The sequence below is a fragment of the Copadichromis virginalis genome, linkage group LG11 (genome assembly GCF_057382275.1).
Source record: "Copadichromis virginalis isolate Kocher_CV1m ecotype Utaka linkage group LG11, C_Virginalis_male_GT1.1, whole genome shotgun sequence".
Classification (NCBI taxonomy): Eukaryota; Metazoa; Chordata; class Actinopteri; order Cichliformes; family Cichlidae; genus Copadichromis; species Copadichromis virginalis.
This window is the reverse complement of record NC_140628.1, coordinates 2,427,749-2,447,299: the sequence shown is the minus strand read 5'-3', so window position 1 is coordinate 2,447,299 and position 19,551 is coordinate 2,427,749. Positions and strand designations below refer to the sequence as shown.

Sequence of the window (19,551 nt, the reverse complement as noted above, 5' to 3'; positions counted from 1 at the left end):
GATACAAGTCAAGTCAAGTCAAGTCAAGTGGCTTTTATTGTCATTTCAACCATGTACAGTGGTACAGTACTGAGTGAAATGAGACAACGCTCCTCCGAGACCCTGGAGGATACAGACACAAGACAGTGCAATGGAAATGTGTGAAATGCTGAGTATTGTGCAAAAGTAACTTGCTGTCTCAGGGCTTGCAAAATTTCAAAATCCCTGGTAGCCCTTCAGGCAGGCACTCTTCAGTTTTCAGTTTTTTCAGGGACTCTGTCGCTGAGCCATGTTTCTGTGATAAAAAAGACGCAGCAGTCTCTAAATTCTGGCTGCGTGGTCTGCTGGAGTCGGATGTAGTCCAGTTTATTGAGAGGAAGATGGATGGAAGAACCGGTTGGCTTGGATTTGCTCTTAGCCTATTACGGACCGCACCACGCTTGATGCACTTCCGCTTCCTCACGCAGCGCTTTCGGCAACATGTCCACTGGCCACCAGCATCAGACGATGAAGGACAGAAGGCCCGATTTCCATAGCGCTTCCAGTAGTTCCGGGTCAGTTTTTGTGTGATGCTTGTAATTTAGAAGTGTTTGCCGTTGGTAAACATGAACACCGATTGTTCTGGTGTCCATGTGGCTCAGAGGTTATCATGAAAATTCGATAGAAAGCCCAAAAGTACAAAAACAGCACAATTTGGTCTTGAGTGGCCGCTGCTGTTCCCACGCCACCAGTGTGCTGCACTTGGGGTTAAACATGCATGGTAAGGAGCTTCCTTGTCTTGATGTCAGTGGCGTCTATCTCCTCCTTTGGCCAGCTTATTATCACAGCAGGGTACCTGATCACAGGCAGGGTGTAGGTGTTGATAGCCTGGATCTTGTTCTTACTGTTCAGCTGACTCCTCAGGACTGGCCTGAACCCTCTGCAGATACTTGATGCTGGTAGCTTTCATAGTGGCCTCTTTGTGGTTTCCATTTGCCTGTGGGATGCCCAGGTACTTGTTACTGTCCTCTCTGTTTGAAATGTTGTCTTCTGGTAGTTTGATCCCCTCAGTTCTGACTGCATTCCCTACACTTCTCCAGTCTGAACGACATTGCGGTGTCTGTACGTTAGGTGGTAGAAAGGAGGCCGGGGACTGGTGAGTGTCAAAACCACAGTACAGGATGAGACAAGGAACATCCACGAGTACATCAGGAAGATGGCCCCAACCAAGCCCGTGCTCAGTGAATACCTCTGACAGCAGAAACCCAAGAAAGAGGAGGAAGAGGAGTAACATTAATGGAAGGACAGGCCCCTGCACGGTATGTACCACCGCCAGATAGAGGAAGTTGTTGACATCCAGAAATCCAACCAGTGGCTGGACAAAGCTGGACTGGAAGACAGCACAGAGGCACTAATCATGGCAGCATAGGAGCAAGCTCTGAGCACAAGATCCATAGAGACATTCCATTTTACTCCAGCTCTGTCTAGCTACTGGTAGGACTTCTGGATGTCAGCTACTTCCTCTTTTTGCTGGTGGTACATACCGTGCATGGGCCTGTCCTTCCATGACAGTTCTTCTCCTTGTTCATCTTCTTCCTTGGACTTCAACTTCCTGAAGTATTCACTAAGTCACGCAATCAGTTCTGGCCATCTTCTTGATGTACTGATGGATGTTTGTTTTCTCATCCTGGACAGTGGTTCTGATAGTCACTAGTCTTCGGCCTCCTTCCTTTCACTTGATGTACAGTCACAGGGTGCCATCATAACACCACCTTTCTGGACTCAATGCAGTAACACTTTCCGTTCTTCACTGGTTGCAAACTAAAGATGCATCCACAAACGGATCTGCAATTAGAAATCAATTAGTAAATCGCCATGTCTGTCTTACTGTTCCATGGTGAAATGTCAAAGCTCATCACTAAATAGGTAAGTGGTGCTGCCTCTGCAGCTATACAAGCCTTTTCATCCCATTTATTTATATAGCGCTAAATTGCATCAACGTCACTTAAGGAGGCTTGATATCTTAAGGTAAGATGCTTCAGTTATGCAGAACGTTACTCCTTCTTGTCCTCGAATGGACTGTGGGTCATCAATGACCTTTCCTTGTTGCATCTTTTTCAATTCCTGCATCACCCCATATGTATGTACTTCAACAAATCATGTTTTCTTAACCTGTGATTCTGCTTTCCTGTTTCCAAGTCACTCTAGTCTACAATTTCTTCCATGTCACGACATAGCTGGCTGGTGGTATCAAAGTCTCCCTCCTTTCTCCTGTTCCGCCAGCTCTCAGTCTCATTATAGTCTTTGTGCTCTCTCCTAGCTAACAGTGGCCTTGAACCTTAATGCAGACTCTCTTTGTTTGTCCTTTTGCTTTATAACAGGCCCTTTGTTCTTTCTGCCTTATTGCATGCGCTGGTCCTGTCCCGGCCTTCAACAGCCTTCAACCTTAACACAGGCTCTTCTTTCTCTCCTGACCTTTGACAAACGCTAAGCCCTTGCAGGCTCTGTGCTCTCTCTCCTCTTTGCAAGCCCTATCACACTCTCTCTGCTCTCCATCGGCCATCAGCAGCCCCATGCCTTAACCCAGGCTCTTTTCTCTCTTGTCATGCAACTTTCAGCCTTTTGCAGACTCTCTGTTCTCTGTTGGCCAGCAGCTGCCCCAAACCTAATGCAGCTTATCTCTCACCTGTTTCGCAACTTTCCACCTTTGCAGGCTCTCTGTTCTCTGTCGGCCATCGGTGGCCTTAATCTTCTCTCTTCTGTTTCTTATCGTTCGCTTGCTTTTCTGCTGCACTCTAGCCTTCAGTGGCCCTAACCCTTAAGGCAGCCTCTCCTCTTGGGACTGCTTTTGCCAACTTACAGGCTTTTCGCAAACTCTCTGTCTCTCACCTGCTGAACATCAGCGCCGGGCCTATCAAAGGCCCATTGTCTCTATCTTACCTCTAGTCTGTCCTCACATCTCATTTTGGTTTCTCTCCACCAAGCTTGCCCTCGAGCATCGTCACAGGCTCATTCTGCTGCTCTACCCTTTACTCTCCAGACCCAGTTTCTAATGTAATGTGGTGCTTATGCATGTTATGCCTTTCCCTGTGCCATGCATTACCGCTAACGTTCATGTGTTCCATTAGGTCAGATCTCAATGCCACGGTAAGATTGATTTTTTTTCTTTGGGGGTCATGCCCTAACTCTTATCATTGAGGGGATTCAGTTGTGTTGTCCTACTGTGCTGGACCATCAGCATCTAACCCATTAAATACCACAAACTGAATTCTGTACATTAAGAAATCAATCAAAACCATAACTTTAAACTGAAAGCTTCATTCTTTTTGCATTCACATATTGGTGTGGTTGACATTCACCATCATAATTTTGAATTTGAGAGTAACAGTCTGCATCTCTCCCATAGCTGTGCTCTACCCCAAAAATAAAAACAGGAATGTGTGTCTTTTTTAACTGCACTGCAACTGTCTGTTATGTCACTGGACACATTACTGTGTATGTAATACATCTAATAGAGCATACCATGGCTCTTGGACTGCAAGACTGCAAGAATACTGATGTAATGTTGATGAAAGAGCAGAAAGCACTGTCTAGATAGTGATCAATATCAGTGAGACAGGAATGTCAAGACATGTAGTAGTATTTGTTCAAGAATAAAGTTTAAGGTGAAAATAAAAAAAGGAATTCAATAATTTGTAATATATTTATATTATATTTAAAATAGACACATACAGTCAGGTCCATAAATATTGGGACATCGACACAATTCTAACATTTTTGGCTCCATACACAGCAATGGATTCCAAATGAAACGAACAAGATATACTTTAACTGCAGACTGTCAGCTTTTATTTGAGGGTATTTACATCCAAATCAGGCGAACGGTGTAGGAATTACAACAGTTTACAAATGTGCCTCCCACTTATTAAGGGACCATTGAAAAACTATTGAAAAACAAATGTTGTATCCAAGATGGCCGACTCCCAAATGGCCACCATGGTCACCACCCATCTTGAGGAGTTTGCCCCCTCACATATAGAGATTGACAGACCATGTGACTTTCGTGCATTGCATGCCGGGAACTCGTGGCAAAACAATCCAAGTACCGCATCAAATGCAAGCATTTGCAGCACCGCAAAACGTTCATTCTTCGGTTCCAATACCTTCTTGCTTTTTCTTTGCCCCCCCCAAAAAGGTATGTACAAAACGAAGGAGAACAATACCAGTCTGTACAAAGACAGACTTGATGAAAAGTCAAAGAAAAGATACGAGGAAAAAATCAGTCGAGTGAAAGGGTCAGACCCTTACGAGCACAGAGTGGACAAAAGACGGTTAGCGTGCTGCCCAACTTTCACCACGCTCATATTTATAATTATACGGTTCTTGGAGTGAGTGCATACACTCATGAAGTTTAGTAACTTCCGGTCACTGCAACAAGCCCAGGTACAGTTTACCGACGAATGGGTGCAGGACCTTGAAATGTACCGCGTAGAACGAAAGACCATCGTACGAACAAAGGTAAGATTTCCAGTCTCACAAATCGTCTTCATAAATACATATTCGTTAACCGTTTATTAATATAACCTTTGAGCTAAACGGTAATTAATTAGTAGTGGAAATAATTTCTGGTTCGCGTTACAGAAATGTAGCAGTGACAATAATACTGTATGCTGTAATCGTACTGGACAATTAGTGATAGAAAACAACTGTTTTATCCTGTGAATAAAAGTATGTGTTTTTGTCAGTGTACCATGGTAATAATAGAAGCGAAACGCAATATTGTGTCAGGACAATTCACTATTTATGCACAATAAATAAAGGAGCGACAATTTCTGTTCAGCGCCAGACTTGCTTGTAACCTATATCACCAATTATGATAAATTACGTAATAACTACAACAGAAGACTGACCTTTGTGTAAATGCTTGGAGCAGACTAACCTGTGAGCTGGAGTGTTCTGAGACGTTATATTTGGTCGTTGAATGGCTGCAATCCAGGCCATCCGTGGCTCTTTGTTACTTCGGAACCATGGCTCGAACAATTTCTTTTTCTTTCTCTTCAACGACGTAATCCGATAACAACCGATCTCTTTACCCGTCGGCTTCCCGTGGCTCTCATGTGACCGGCTATTGCAGTTAATAATACCACAGCTTCTTGCCATTTTTTGTGTTTCTTTTTATCGATGTGTGACTGATTTCAATTGAAAGTCTGCGTGCGCTAGTACCTCTTGCCACGAGTTCCCAGAATCCTTTGCGGTCTTACCCCTGAATGACGTCACAGTTCAGGCCACTATTTCTCAGTCCAATGCTAAATATGCCAAACAACATTGTTGCTGACATCTCCCCGGCCATTTGTTTCAACCAGGGGACTGGGTCTGGCTCTCCACAAGACACCTGAAACTTCATAGTGAATCCAAGAAACTCACTCCCAGGTTTATTGGCCTGTACAAGATCACAGCCACAATCAACCTAGTCACTAATCGATTAAGTGACCAGACCCTGTTTTCCACATGTCACACCTTAAGCAACGCATTACCTAACCACTTTCACTGCCGTGTTGGAGTAATCAGCACCCTGCAGCACCAGGCAGCAAATATTTCCTCTAAGCCAGAAGGGAAAAAAATATTAAGAAAGCTCTTAAAACATGTGGTCGCTTTCAACACCAGCTGTCTGCCATCTACAATGCCGTTTTGAGACCCCTTCTCAGCTGCTTTAAAGCCCATTCGCACCTTTTGTCAGGTGGTCTCAATAGGTTACATGATAGGGCGATGGACAGTCCCACAATGGCTTCACTCGACACCTCTGTTGATAATCACCCATGCCCTTTTAAACACCTTGGCTCTACAATTTGCTTTTAGAACTGAAGACGCTTTTTGGATGGGAGGTGAATTGATTGAGAGAATTCCAGTCGCTTTTCTTTCCAAGCTCTTTAGATTACCATGACCTGGATGAATGAGAACCTACACAGATATTTGCATGAAATACTAAAATGTCTCAGTTTAAACATTTGATGTTTTCTATCTTATATTGTGAATAAATCTGGGTTTTCCATGATTTGAAAAACAGTGCATTCTCTTTTTATTCTTATAATTAAGTCCTAACGTTTTCGGAATTATTTTTTTTATATGGTAAAGCTGTAACGGTTCTGGTGGCATGCTCATGATTACCAACATGAAAAAAGGGAAAAAGAAGCAAAAAAACTAAACAAACCTCTTAATGTGGAGGAGGGGTTTGTGTGATCTGTGGTTTGTATATGAAATTTGCCCCCAGTATGGTTTTCCAAGGCCAATTGGTCCTGCGTGAGTGATGAGACCAAATGTGATTCACAAGATGATGACAACAGCAACGAATCATGTTACCTCAACTGTATCAAGGTTACCAGGACCCCCACTCATTTTTCACATGTTCTGAGGAAAAATTTTCCACAAAAATACATCATGTTTGTTGTGCGTCTGTGTTACACAAGTATTACAGAAAATTCAGAATTTCAAATTGTTTTCTCACAACACGTTCAATGTGTAACAGACTTAAAAGTTAGGGATGTGGCTGCTGTAATAGATAAATAGGTGGTAGCACAGAGTGTAGAACCCAGTTCCTGTCTACAAGGCCTCATCTATAATCCACTGGAGAATTTTAATGGAATTGTCTTGTGCAGTTTTATTAATGTATCAGTCCTAAACAGTAGAGATATGTGTGCATTGCACTCATACAATTTGTTTTTACAGCTTGATAACAAAGCTTGGTCACACTGATAATTTACAAACTCGAAAACTTGAAAATGTGGAATCCAAACCCAGTGGGTGAAATGATGGTTTCATCTTTTATAGTCTATGTACGTTAATCATGCTTACTCATCTCCCTTTGACTGCCACACCAAGAAAGAAGCAATGGAAAAAGCCTTATTTGCTCACCCATTTGGCTGAGCAGATTGATAGCTTTAATGTTTAAACATGGTGATAACCACAACCTGAAGAAATGAACTATAAATGAATTCTTGTAATCATTAAACTAGTCAGTATAACAAAATGTATGTAATATTTGAATTACCTTCCATAATTTGCTATAAAAACCCTAATCTTTCCTGCACGTTGTGTATAATGTGTCTCTACACTGCACAGTTATAGGGGAACACAAAAAGTAAATGGTAAATGAACTGTTTGTCATATAGTGCTTTTTCACTGTACCCGAGCACACAAAGCACTTTATACAATATGCCTCACTTAGCCATTCATACAAGCACTTTCTGTATACTCAAGTGTCTCCTATCTGACATTCACACTCCAATGGATGCATCGGAGACCATATTGGGGTTAGTATTTTGCCCAAGGATAGTTGGCATGAAGACTGGAGCAAGGAGGGGAGGAACCACCATGGAACAACCAACCCTCCACTCACCTCCAGAGTTACTTTAAAATTCAGTATAAGATGTTACTGAACCTGCAAAACAGGTGGTTAATCAAGATTTCAGTAACTCAACAAGAGAGAAAACCCAAAAGAGGCCTTACCTTTTCATGGTAGTAGAAACTGTATTTGATAAATTAAGTTTAGACTACCTACTCTATCATTTACTCTGAGCATTTAGGTTTACAGTATGATAATGATGAAGTAAGATATGATTTGCTGTTTAATCAACTGGTGACTTGACATATTAAGATGTCACGGTGGCCTTTTTGATTTGTAGCTGTAACTGTCTGTTCACACCTCCAGAAAATATTTTGCAACACCTTAACCGAGTTTAAATGTTAGTTTACATGACGCACAAAACACTCTGCTCTACTGTTCCCCTGCAGCGAATCATAAAAACAACTGGTTGTTTCTGTGACAATGAAAGCAAGTCTGGTCCTTGCTCTCTCCAAGACATTACACGGTATATTATCCACAGCTCTAGCTATTAGCCTAAAGGTACTCCATTTCCACAACAGCATAACTGGAATGACTTCCTGAGTAGATAAACTGTTGATAGGCCAAGATCTCAAGAGTAATTACATCATGTTTTATAGTACATAATCCAGGAGAAAATGATGAGAAGCCAGATGAAAGTGTGCATCAATCAAATGTAACAAACCCAATTATTGTCAGCCCTCCCTCCTTTTCTTTGCTGCTCACAGCCATCACACATCTCCCCATGACTCAATCCTGATATGGCAATTACAGCGGTGGAGAGTCTTTGCTAATAACTACAATCCAATCACTTCACAGCATGTGCGGAAAGAAAGAAGACCTGTGATAAATAATGACAACCCGCAATTTACTTGATATTGTTATTTTTACACTTGCTTCTTCGATATCAGGCTCATAAATGGCTTTAATGTGAATTTCTTCTTAAAATTTCCCTTTAGTGCCATGGTGCCATCACACGGCAGACTCTGTGCTGTCTGTGTTCATAACCACAGCCACAGGCATACACTTAGAGGGGGGACTTTTACAACGTGTGCATTTATGCCCCACAGTAAAAACATAAAGGAAGCTTTGAAACAAAATGTTTCAAGATTAATCAGTAAAGCAAAACGTCCTCTGATAAGAGAGGTCTTCTTTGGCAACGAGTCATTTTTACCTCCAAAATATGTGAATTATAAGAGATAAAACTGATGAACCTTTGATGTTAAATGTAAATATATGAAACACAGATGTGGTGCTGTGACATTAATCAGCAGCTCCACAGCATTTCCTCTAATCCCGGGGTTAATAACCGCATAGGAAAAAATAGCAAAAAAGAGAAAGGGGTAAGTATTTTTTCTTAATCTCAAAGAGGCTTAAAACGCATGAAGCCATTTGTTTTTGCTAATAAACATTACGTCATCTGTCCTTATTGTTTTCAGCCAGCCAATAATATTTCTGATGTACATAATTTCTAAAATGTATACAAGCCGTGAACATGAGCAGAAACACTGCTGAAACACAAATAAGCTTTTGACAAGTTAATAATTTTAGAAGTGTAGAGGTGCATCATGAGCACAAAGCAGGTTGAGCCCCCTGCCCTCCAAGAAAAGACAGATGTGAGTTGATAATTGACAGTCAGCTCATGACTCTTATAGCTCGAGACAAGCTAATAAAAAAGAAGAAACAAAAGAAGAGTGTTTTTTTTTTGGGGGGGGGGGGGGGGTAGCTTTTATGTGTGCTAACATGGAGGCGTTAATATTAAATAAGGTGTGATTAATTAATGAAAAGATTTGGGAGCAATTATTTCAAAGTGAAAGAGAAGAGCTTAAGGGCCTCTGTATTTGCTGCACCTGAATGATTTTCATGTATTCCATTACATAGATAGCAACATTTTCATGACGCCTGTGCCCATGAGCACAGGAGCCATGTAATTAAATGTAACTGAAAAATTACACGAAATGTTTCGTTTCCAGATCCTCGTGTATCAATAAGTCTCTTGTTTTCATCGCTATTAAAATTACTTAAGCACCATAATGAAACACTAATGTGAGTTCTATAAATATTAAACATAAAACACTGAAAGTAGATTTTTGTTCACAATCATTCAGTCTTGAAAGACGTGAAAGGGTCTGTGGAAGCTGGGGAGAATGTAATGGTGCCTGCAACATCATTCAGCGTGTCTGGTTTGGCAGTCAATCAGTGATGGTCTGAGCAGGCAGATCCACTGAGGAATGCTCAGATCTCTCAACCCAGCATCATGGCAAAGGATGCAATTAACACGCCAGTCCACTGTGCCCATTTCAAGCTTTATCTCTCCATAGCGTGACATGGATACCCATGCGGAAGCTGCATTAATGCATGGAGAAGCTGCAGCTGCAGCTGGAGGAGATAATGTATTCAAAGCCAAGAGAGGTCGTTGGTGATCAAAAGACATATGAAGTACATGCGAGGGTCATTAATCACCAGAAACTATTACCTTGGCAGCTAATATGTATTTACATTTTAATGCTTTCCTGTGATTATTTTCATGACTTGAAATAAAATATCTCCCTCTGCTGTTATTGAAGCTCACTGTAACTTACTGCAACTTCTGCATGCTTGTACATTTCACACTTTGCTGTGATACTAAGTTGAGATAGTAAGATACTTATGGGCTCAAACTGTCATAAATATTTTGCACTGGTAAATCAGAATGTGTATATTTGTGCATCTGTAGATAAGAATTTGTGTGTGCGAAAAAAAGATTTGTGTGCGTGAAAATATTTACATAAGTTGCAATTTTTTTTGTTAAAGTCTGGTTACAGATACAAAGCAAAAAAATCCGTGTGAAGCTCTGCACTCAAGTTTCAACTCACAAGTACGAATTTTGAGCCAATTTTTCTTCTTTTCAGCTGATTGGTCAATGTCATGTCAATCACAAATTTATCTATCCAATGAGAGAACAGATGGGTCAATGTCATGTCCTCTGAGTGCAGAGTTTCACAAGGATTTTCTTGCTTTGTATGTGTAACCAGACCTTAACAAAAAGAATTTGTAACTTGTGTAAATATTTTTACACACACAAATCTTTTTCTTATCTACAGATGCACAAATACAAAACTGATTTACAAGTACAAAACATTTATGACCACATTTTGAGTGCTGGGTGGTCAGAGTATCCAAGCAGTTCCTGGAGGATGAAGGCATTGGAGGCTTTTTTAGCCTTGCGTGTTCAGTGTCTGCACTGACGTTCATATTAGACATAACAACGTATTGTGTCATATTGACATTATGTCTTGACAGCACACTATATACTAATTGATAAGATGAACTAATGTACTCAAAAGTTTTAGGCTAGCTCCACACGTACACGGGTATTTTTGAAAACTGAGATTTTCCTTTTTCATTTTTAAAAAATCCCGTCCACACGTAAACGCCAAAAACAAAGGAAAACGCTGCCGGGAACATGCCAAAGCAACAGGTGTCGATATATTCCTAACCGTGTAGAAATGGCAGAGTAAACAAAGATGGCGCATAGAAGCAGAGGGTCAGAGAGCCCGGTGGCGCCAGTGTCCGGCAGCCTCGCCTCTGTCAGTGCGTCCCAGGGCAGCTGTGGCTACAATGTAGCTGCCATCACCAGTGTGTGAACGTGTGTGTGACTGATGTGTAAAGCGCTATACAAATACAGGCCATTTACCATTTACCATAGAAGCAGAACTGAGTCCTATGTTTGGAGGACAGTAACTGTGTGTGTATATGTAAGCATTTAAACACAGCAGAGAGTAAAATTAACAGTAACAGTGTTTTGTCTAAGTCCGCCATTGTAGAAATTAATTTCACTGAAACAATAACGTGGCGCACAGTGTGACGTCAAAAAAGGCGCACACCTTTGACGCTGCGTTTTCTCCATTTTCCTCGTCCACATGTAAATGCAAAAACGCAAAAACGGAGTTTTCGAAAATCTCCACCCTGGCAGGAGTTTTTAAAAAATTGCGGTTTGCAGTGACCGAAAACGCCGTTTACCTGTGGACGAAAGATGCAAACGCATAGAAAAATCTGCATTTCAAAAAATACCCATGTACGTGTGGACGCAGCCTTAGTAAGATTTAGCGATGTGTTTCAAAGCACACTTGTTATTGTGTAGTAAGCTATGAGGAAGACTGTGCAATACTGTTCTGAAAGAGCCAGAAAAATAGACCAGAGAACTCTGAATGACATATTTCTCCACAGGAGGCGTCATGTTATACAGTCCTAAGCTTAAGATCTCAAAGAAAAGTAACCATACCAGTATAGTAGACACCACCAGGGATCGATTGGACAAGGAGTCAGAGACATTAGTTGTCTTCCCTTTCTGGTTGTCTGTCATGTTTAGGCCACTCGGAGGGTCCCAGGTACCAATCTGTAAACAAATATTTAATTAATTCTTCTTCTGTTAGAAGGCAGATAGAGTACATGCAAAATCCATTGGTACAGAAAAACATGAGAGCATGAAGTGTTAGATTTAAAAAACAAAAATGTTTAATGAGTTTTATATTACAGAACAAGTAAAGAATAATAGTACAGTTAACATAAGATTTATATTAAACAACATCGTCCCCAAAATAAACAAATATAGATTTAAAAATAAAATAAAATAAAACCAATGCGAGAACGAAAAATAAAAATGACAAAAACAAACAAACAAAAAAACTCAGCACCAAGTATCATTTTCTAAATTAATTCCCTTCATAATGTCTGAGAAACTCAGTTAAATGTAACCATATTTCTTCTAAATCTACTCCCTTTCCTCTAACAATATAAGTAAGTCGTTCCAATACAATACATGATGCCATCTCCTTCACCCACATATGACTTGAAGGTAGTGATGGTAAATTCGATTATTTTTACTGAATTGAGTTTGAATGAGTCACTCGCCAAAATGAATCAGGTTTTTTGAGTCATTTGAGTCACTGAGTCAGTTGCCCAGAGAGTTTAAAAATGTATATTTTTACTCAAACTTAATTTGTTTCTCTTTTCATGTATATCCTACTGCTAAGATGAGTGATTGAAAAAGAAAAACAACTATTTTTATAGAGCAAAAAAATAAGATTTCTAAAGGGAACATTTATTTTATTTATTTTTATTTTATTTTATTAGTATTTTCCTCAAATGTGTCAAATATATATTTTCTCATCAAAATGTCCACTGAGCTGTGAGCCAGGGGGCGGTAATGCTCCTTAATAAGATAAGATAAGATAAGATAAGATAACCTTTATTAGTCCCACACGTGGGAAATTTGTTTTGTCACAGCAGGAGTGGACAGTGCAAAAGTTATGACGCAAAAATTAGAATACAATAAGAATAAATACAGTACACAACTGTACAGAATAGAATAAAATAAAATACTATATACAGTAGAATAAAATAAAATAAATATACAATAAGATAAAAATAGAATACAAATACAAATACTATATACAACTGAGTAAAAATACAACGATGACAGAAAGGATTATTGCACTTAGTATTATTGCATATGTATGGATGTGTGTGCTTGATCAGTTAAAGTCTTTATTATGGAGTCTGACAGCAGTGGGGAGGAAAGACCTGCGAAATCTCTCCGTCCCACACCGTGGGTGCCGCAGTCTCCCACTGAAGGAGCTGCTCAGTGCTGTCACAGTCTGCTGCATGGGGTGGGAGATGTTGTCCATCAGGGATGACAGCTTAGCCGCCGTTCTCCTGTCACTCACCACCTCCACTGGGTCCAGAGGGCATCCTAGAACAGAGCTGGCCCTTCGGATCACCCTGTTCAGTCTCTTCCTGTCCCCAGCAGAGATGCTGCCGCCCCAGCAGACCACGCCATAAAAGATAGCAGAAGCCACCACAGAGTCATAGAAAGTCTTCAGGAGTGGGCCCTCCACTCCAAACGACCTGAGTCTCCGCAGCAGGTACAGCCTGCTCTGCCCTTTCCTGTAGAGGGCGTCTGAGTTATGAGTCTGAGTTAATGTTGGTTGTCAACCAAGAAGAAGAAGAAGAAGAAGCTGTGAGCCAGGAGGGAGGGGGTGAGTGACTCCTGAGTGATTTGTTCATGTTATGATTCCGCACAGGAAGGGAAGGGGTGAGTAACTCAAATGTGCTGTTAGCATGTTAGCAGAGCGATGCTACTGTGAACAGAGGAGGTATTGTCTTGATGTCTGTGAAGGTTCTCAGTCATCCAGGTCATCGTAGTCAAAGGAGCTTGGACAGAAAAGCGTCTGGACTTCTTTAAGTTGCTTGAAGACGTTTCACCTCTCATCCGAGAAGCTTCTTCAGTTCTAAGGTCAAATGGTGGAGAGTCCCAGATTTAAACTCAGTGGGAGTTTCCCCCCTGATGATCCTCTAATCACCTGAGCCAGGGTGTGACAATGGGTGTGGGTCACAATCAGCCAGGGTTTCGGGTGAGCTCATTGTGAAACCTGGCCCCACCTTATCGTGTGATTTGATCTGAGGTCAGATGGCCCAGGATGTGAGTGGGCGTTAAGGCGTCTGGGAAGGATGTCAAAACTGGATTATAGATGGCAGAGAGTTGGTGTCGTAAGCCCCGCCTCTGTTCAAAGATGGTCGCTCACAGTGGACATAGATGCTTCTTTCACTCCTCTTTCAAACCATCTGTCCTCTCTGTCCAAAATGTGAACATTGGCATCCTCGAAAGAGTGTCCTTTATCCTTAAGATGCAGATGGACTGCTGAGTCTTGTCCTGTGGAGGTGGCTCTTCTGTGTTGTGCCATGCGCTTGTGAAGTGGCTGTTTGGTCTCTCCAATGTAGAGGTCTGAGCATTCCTCGCTGCACTGTACAGCATACACCACATTGTTAAGTTTGTGTTTTGGAGTTTTGTCTTTCGGGTGAACCAGTTTTTGTCTGAGCGTGTTGCTGGGTCTGAAATGCACCGGGATGTCATGCTTGGAGAAAACTCTCCTGAGTTTCTCTGATACACCGGCTACATAGGGGATGACAATGTTGTTGCGTCTGTCCTTCTTATCCTCCCTCGCTGGTGTCTGGTCTTCTTTTCTGTGCCTCTTTGCTGACTTTAAGAATGTGTGTGTTCCTTCTTTTTCCCTTCAGGCTTAGAGGGAACATGTTCTGCCCGGTGGTGTAGGGTCCTGATTACTCCAAGTTTGTGTTCCAGAGGGTGATGGGAGTCAAAGAGGAGGTACTGGTCCGTGTGTGTGGGCTTCCGGTAAACTTCGATGTTGAGTTTGCCGTTCTCTTCAATGTGCACAGCGCAGTCCAGGAAAGGCAGACAGTCGTCCTTTGTGTCTTCCCTGGTGAACTTGATGTTTTTATCCACAGAGTTAATGTGCACAGTGAAGGATTCCACTTCTTGTGTCTTGATGTTGACCCAGGTGTCGTCCACATATCTGTACCAGTGGCTGGGTACTCTTCCTTTGAAAGAGCCAAGAGCCTTCCTTTCTGCTTCCTCCATGTAAAGGTTGGCTAGAATAGGTGACACGGGGGAGCCCATGGTACAGCCATGTTTTTGTCTGTAAAAGCCTTCGTTGTACTTGAAATATGTAGTGGTGAGGCAGAGGTCTAACAGTGTGCAGATCTGATCGGGTGTGAAGTTGGTCCTGTCCTCCAAGGAGCTGTCTTCTTGTAGTCATTTTCTGACAGTCTCCACGGCCTCCGTGGTGGGTATGCAGGTGAAGAGAGAGACTACATCAAAGGACACCATGGTTTCATCTGGATCCAGGGTAAGTTTCTGGACCTTGTCAGTGAAGTCGGTGGAGTTCTTGATGTGGTGTGGGGTGTTCCCCACGAGAGGTGCAAGGATGGTAGCAAGGTGTTTAGCAATGTTGTAAGTGGCTGAGTTTATGCTGCTGACTATGGGTCTGAGTGGGACAGCTTCTTTGTGGATCTTAGGAAGTCCGTAAATGCAGGGTATGGTATCCCCTGGGTAAAGGCGGTGATATGTAAGGCAGTCAATGATTTTGTCCTTTTCAAGGTCCTGAAGGCAAGCTATAACTTTCTTTTTGTAGCTGCTTGTGGGGTCTCGCTTCAAGGCTTCGTAGGTATTGTTGTCACTGAGGAGAGTAGTGATCTTTGTATGGTAATCTGTAGTGTTTAGGACCACGGTGCATCTTCCCTTATCAGCTGGTAAAACAGTGATGCTGTGGTCTTTGCTCAGGGAAGCGACGGCCTTCTTTTCTTGTATTGTGAGGTTGGATGGAGGGACTTTGGCACTGGAGAGGGTGGCCGAGACCTTCATCCTGATTTGTTCTGCTTCTGTCTGTGATAATTTATTAATCCGTATGGCGGTTTCTGTGGCTGAGATGAGGTCCACTATGGGCAACTGTTGCAGAGAAATGGCAAAATTGAGTCCTTTGGCTAATACTCTCTTTTCAGGTTCAGTGAGATTCCAGTCTGAAAAGTTCTTCACCCATTTCTCCCGACTGTCTTCCGGTGTGTTTTCTTCTCTGGGTTGTGTAGGTTCAGACTGAGGAGTGTGTGTTTTTGAAAGCAAGGTGTGAAATTTCCTGCGTTGTCTTTCTTTTCCTTTAGAGTGTTGGGCCCACTGAGCTTTGTCCACAAACTTGTAAACCTCTTCTAAGATTGGAGAGGGTAGAAGGATTTCCAGTTCCTGCAGGGTCTGGCTGATCTTGATCTGGAGGGCATCTATGGTGAAATGGACCTGTCTTATCCTTTCACTTAAAAGGTGATTTTGCGCTCTCTGTAGAATCAAGTCTGCTCTGTATCCCCTGACAGTGAATCCAAGGCGCAGGCTCTTAGGAACAACTCTGCTTTGTCTGCATCTTAGGTTGAAATGGAGATGGTTCCTGTAATCTGCTAGTTTCCTTGATTCCCTTTCATACTCCTGCACCAGTTCCAGGGTGTTCCTCCCAAAATGTACGGCAATATTGTCTTGATGTGAGCTTTCTACTCAGGGTTTTTCTTTCCAGTCCAGAGCAGAAATGTTTCTGTTAAGAAACTGGCTGTTGTTTTTTTCCCCACAATTTTAATTATAAGTTAGATATATTTCTACTAATGAAATTAGTTTGCTAACAGCAACAGGGATGAGTCAGTGAATGACTCATTTGGGCCTTTGAATTTTTGAGTCAGTAAAGTGATTCTCGAGTATTGAACGATTCGTTTATGATTCGCACGTGACTACTTGTGGGTTCATCCATTTTCTTCCAATACAAACATATTAAGCACCTGGCTTGCAGGAGTCCAAAGTCAATTTATTTTAGCTGTCTGGAGCTAAAATCACGGTTCTTTGGATTTATACCCAACACACACATTTTTGCTTCAAAGGGTATATTTACTCCAACAATCTTAGATAGAGTTTGCATGACTGATTTCCAGTACTGCTGTAATTTTGGACAGCTCCATGTACAGTGAAACAGAGTGCTCTTCTCGTCTAAACATTTACTGCAACTATCTGGGATGACAGGCGACCAGCGATTCAGTTCTACTTATATTGGAGGAGTTTCATCCTTGTATTAATTGATTGCCTTTGAGCTTTTAAACATGCAGTTTCCCAGTCCGCCTCCTGTATCTCCTCTTGGATGTCAGCGTCCAACTTGACATCCATGCGTCCAACTTGTCAGGTGGATTCTTTATCATGTGTTAATAGAGCTGTATAGAATAAAGAGATACGACCTCTACCCAAGGGCCTTTGAAGTATGACATTCTCCAATTGTGATAATGGTGGCTCAGATACAGTCTGTTTATATTTTGACATAATGAAATGTTTAACTTGTTGATATTTAAAAAATGTTTTTGGGGATGCTGTATATTTCGCATAACTGATCAAATGTAAGAGGGTTGCCATCCTTATAAAGATCTGCCACCTTCTGTACACCTGTATCTGCCCATCTTTTGAAACCCCCATCGGCTCTTCCTGCTTTAAAACATGTGTTGGCCCAAATAGGTGAAAAACGAGAGATAGAAGACTTATCTCCCAAATACTGATGGGCCCTATACCAAATATCTATTGTGTTTTTTAAAAAAGGGTTATTGCAGAAAATAAATACAGATTTAATTGAAGATGTGTTACTGATGTTTGTTCAATTTGTATCCAGGTCGGGGGTGTCTCAGTGGAAAAGTGGCTGAGCGCGGTTTTGCAGACCAGTAATACAGTCTAAGATTGGGTATTTGTAACCCCCCTCTTTCATATGGCAGGTACAACAAGCAAAGTCTTAGTCTAGGTTTTTTGTTATTCCAAATAAATCAATTAAAGATACTGTTTAGCTTATCAAAGAATTCTTTTGGAAGAGGCAGAGGAAGTGGCTGGAAGAGATATAAAAAATTGGGTATGTTCATTTTGATCATGTTTATACGGCCTGAAGTATTAGATTTAATGGCTTCACATCTTGATATGTATTTATAAACTATTCTGCTTTCTTTTTGGAATTTTTATCTTTTCTTGTTCAAGAAGAATCAGAATCAGAACACTTTAATAATCTCTAACAAGAGTACCAATTATCAATTTATCTTTGAAACTCATTCAGTGTGAGAAGAAAAATAGCAAAAAACAAAAGAAAGAAAGGAAAAGAAATAATAATAAAATGAAAATATTTTTTCCCCAGTATCAGGAATGGCTCTTATAAACAATAGTATGAATGACATTCCTGGCATCATCACTCTGTTAGAAGAAACTGATGCCGTAAACTCAGAGAAAGACTTCAGGAAACAGCTAGAGATAACAACTGTCATGGTCTGGCAGTCCTCGCTGGTCAACCTGCCTTTGTGATGGCTCCCCTCGTGGTCCCCTGCTTCCTCCTTTATATGTACGTGTGTGTGTATCCAGCGTACCAGTTTATGGGCATCACCAGACTGGCAGGTTTTTCCCACACTGAAGCAAGTCTCACAGGCTGACGCCGCTCATCCTCGTCAGTGGGCCTCTACTTAACCGTGTTGCCGAGCTTCAGTCGACAGTGGCTTGTTGAGTTACGTAGTCAGTACATCCTCAGCTCTGAGGTGAAACTATCTTTGCTGGTGTTTGTTCGTCACGTCTTGTTAGGAACCTGGAGAGGAGTGTGTCCCGGGAGCAGAGTGTGGGAGTTTTCACCATTCACGCCACGTACCGCGAGCACTGTTCAGGAGTCGGGAGCACGTTGATGGAAACGATCACACATTGTTCATATTCTCACTATAAATAAACGCACTCTTTGACCGGAAATTTGGGTCTCCTTCTTGCCACAAACGCTGACACAAACATTAGCTCTTGCTAATGTTTTGTTAAAACTTATTTATTATTAGGGCTGGGTATCGTCACTGATTTCTAGAATCAATTAGATTCCGATTCATAAGGTCCTGAATCGATTCGATCCACGATTCGATTCGTTTTGAATTGGGGAAATTTTGCCTCAGTCAGAAATATTATAATTCAGAACAGTACATTTACATATTTTTGTATCTATAAAAAGGAAGCTGACACAGGCAAGACTTTATCAAAGGTGTGAGCATCACAGCAGAGGCCTTTGTGTCAAAGTAGCTGAAGATAAAACACAGAAAAACATGAAGGTGATTTTCCTGGCCTGGATTTTATAAAAATATTCTGCAGTACATCAAAAATGAAAGAAACCAATTAATCAACATACGAACATCACCTCTGAAGTTACAGCAGTTTTATTAGACACGGCTAAGCATTTTGCATTTTGCACAATTTTAGAAAGTTTAAATTTGTTCAGTAGCCTATTGAAAGGCAGAAATTAGGTTTTCTTTTTGGAAGTAAGTAAGTCACATCTCACTGATTCTGATCCGCGGTCCGCGCTTTGTGTTTACGTCTTTGTGCAGAAGCCTGTACCTGCTCTCATTTACTGTTTTAAATGTTTGGTGGTTGTCAAAATTTTGTGACGTTTCACCAGAGATTCTGGAATTTCGGGCAAAATACATTTATATTAAAAAATCGATTCAGAATTTTAATGAATCGAGATCACGTTATCCGTAAGCCAGAATCGATTTTAATCGATGAATCGATTATTAAAACCCACCCCTATTTATTATATTTATTATACAGCAACTATAAGTACGCAAAGGTACTTGGTAACACAAGTGTCACTACGCATTGCTAATTTTTGTTGCGCAGCCTGTGTACCAGTTATGTGCACCCCTGTTTATTATATTTATTATAAAGCATAATAGGATTTGCAGTATTATACAGGGTTTATTCTGGCTGTATTTCAAAACACTTTAAATGTAGATGCACTTTGTAGAGCAAAGTGAATGAGGGCAAATTCAACACACGTGAACTTGACAGTAATTAGAGCTGCAGT

At 41.3% G+C, this 19,551-nt stretch overlaps 1 protein-coding gene across 4 annotated transcripts in view; it reads right to left on the bottom strand.

Annotated features, from left to right (window-relative positions):
* grik2 (glutamate receptor, ionotropic, kainate 2) overlaps window positions 1-19,551 on the bottom strand; it is a 351,880-nt gene that overhangs the window by 112,933 nt on the left and 219,396 nt on the right. For all 4 annotated transcript variants that reach the window (XM_085472845.1, XM_085472848.1, XM_085472846.1 and 1 more), the window contains one exon: window positions 11,601-11,714. In XM_085472845.1, the coding sequence (XP_085328971.1) occupies window positions 11,601-11,714 (114 nt within the window). The remainder of the gene's footprint in view (window positions 1-11,600; window positions 11,715-19,551) is intronic.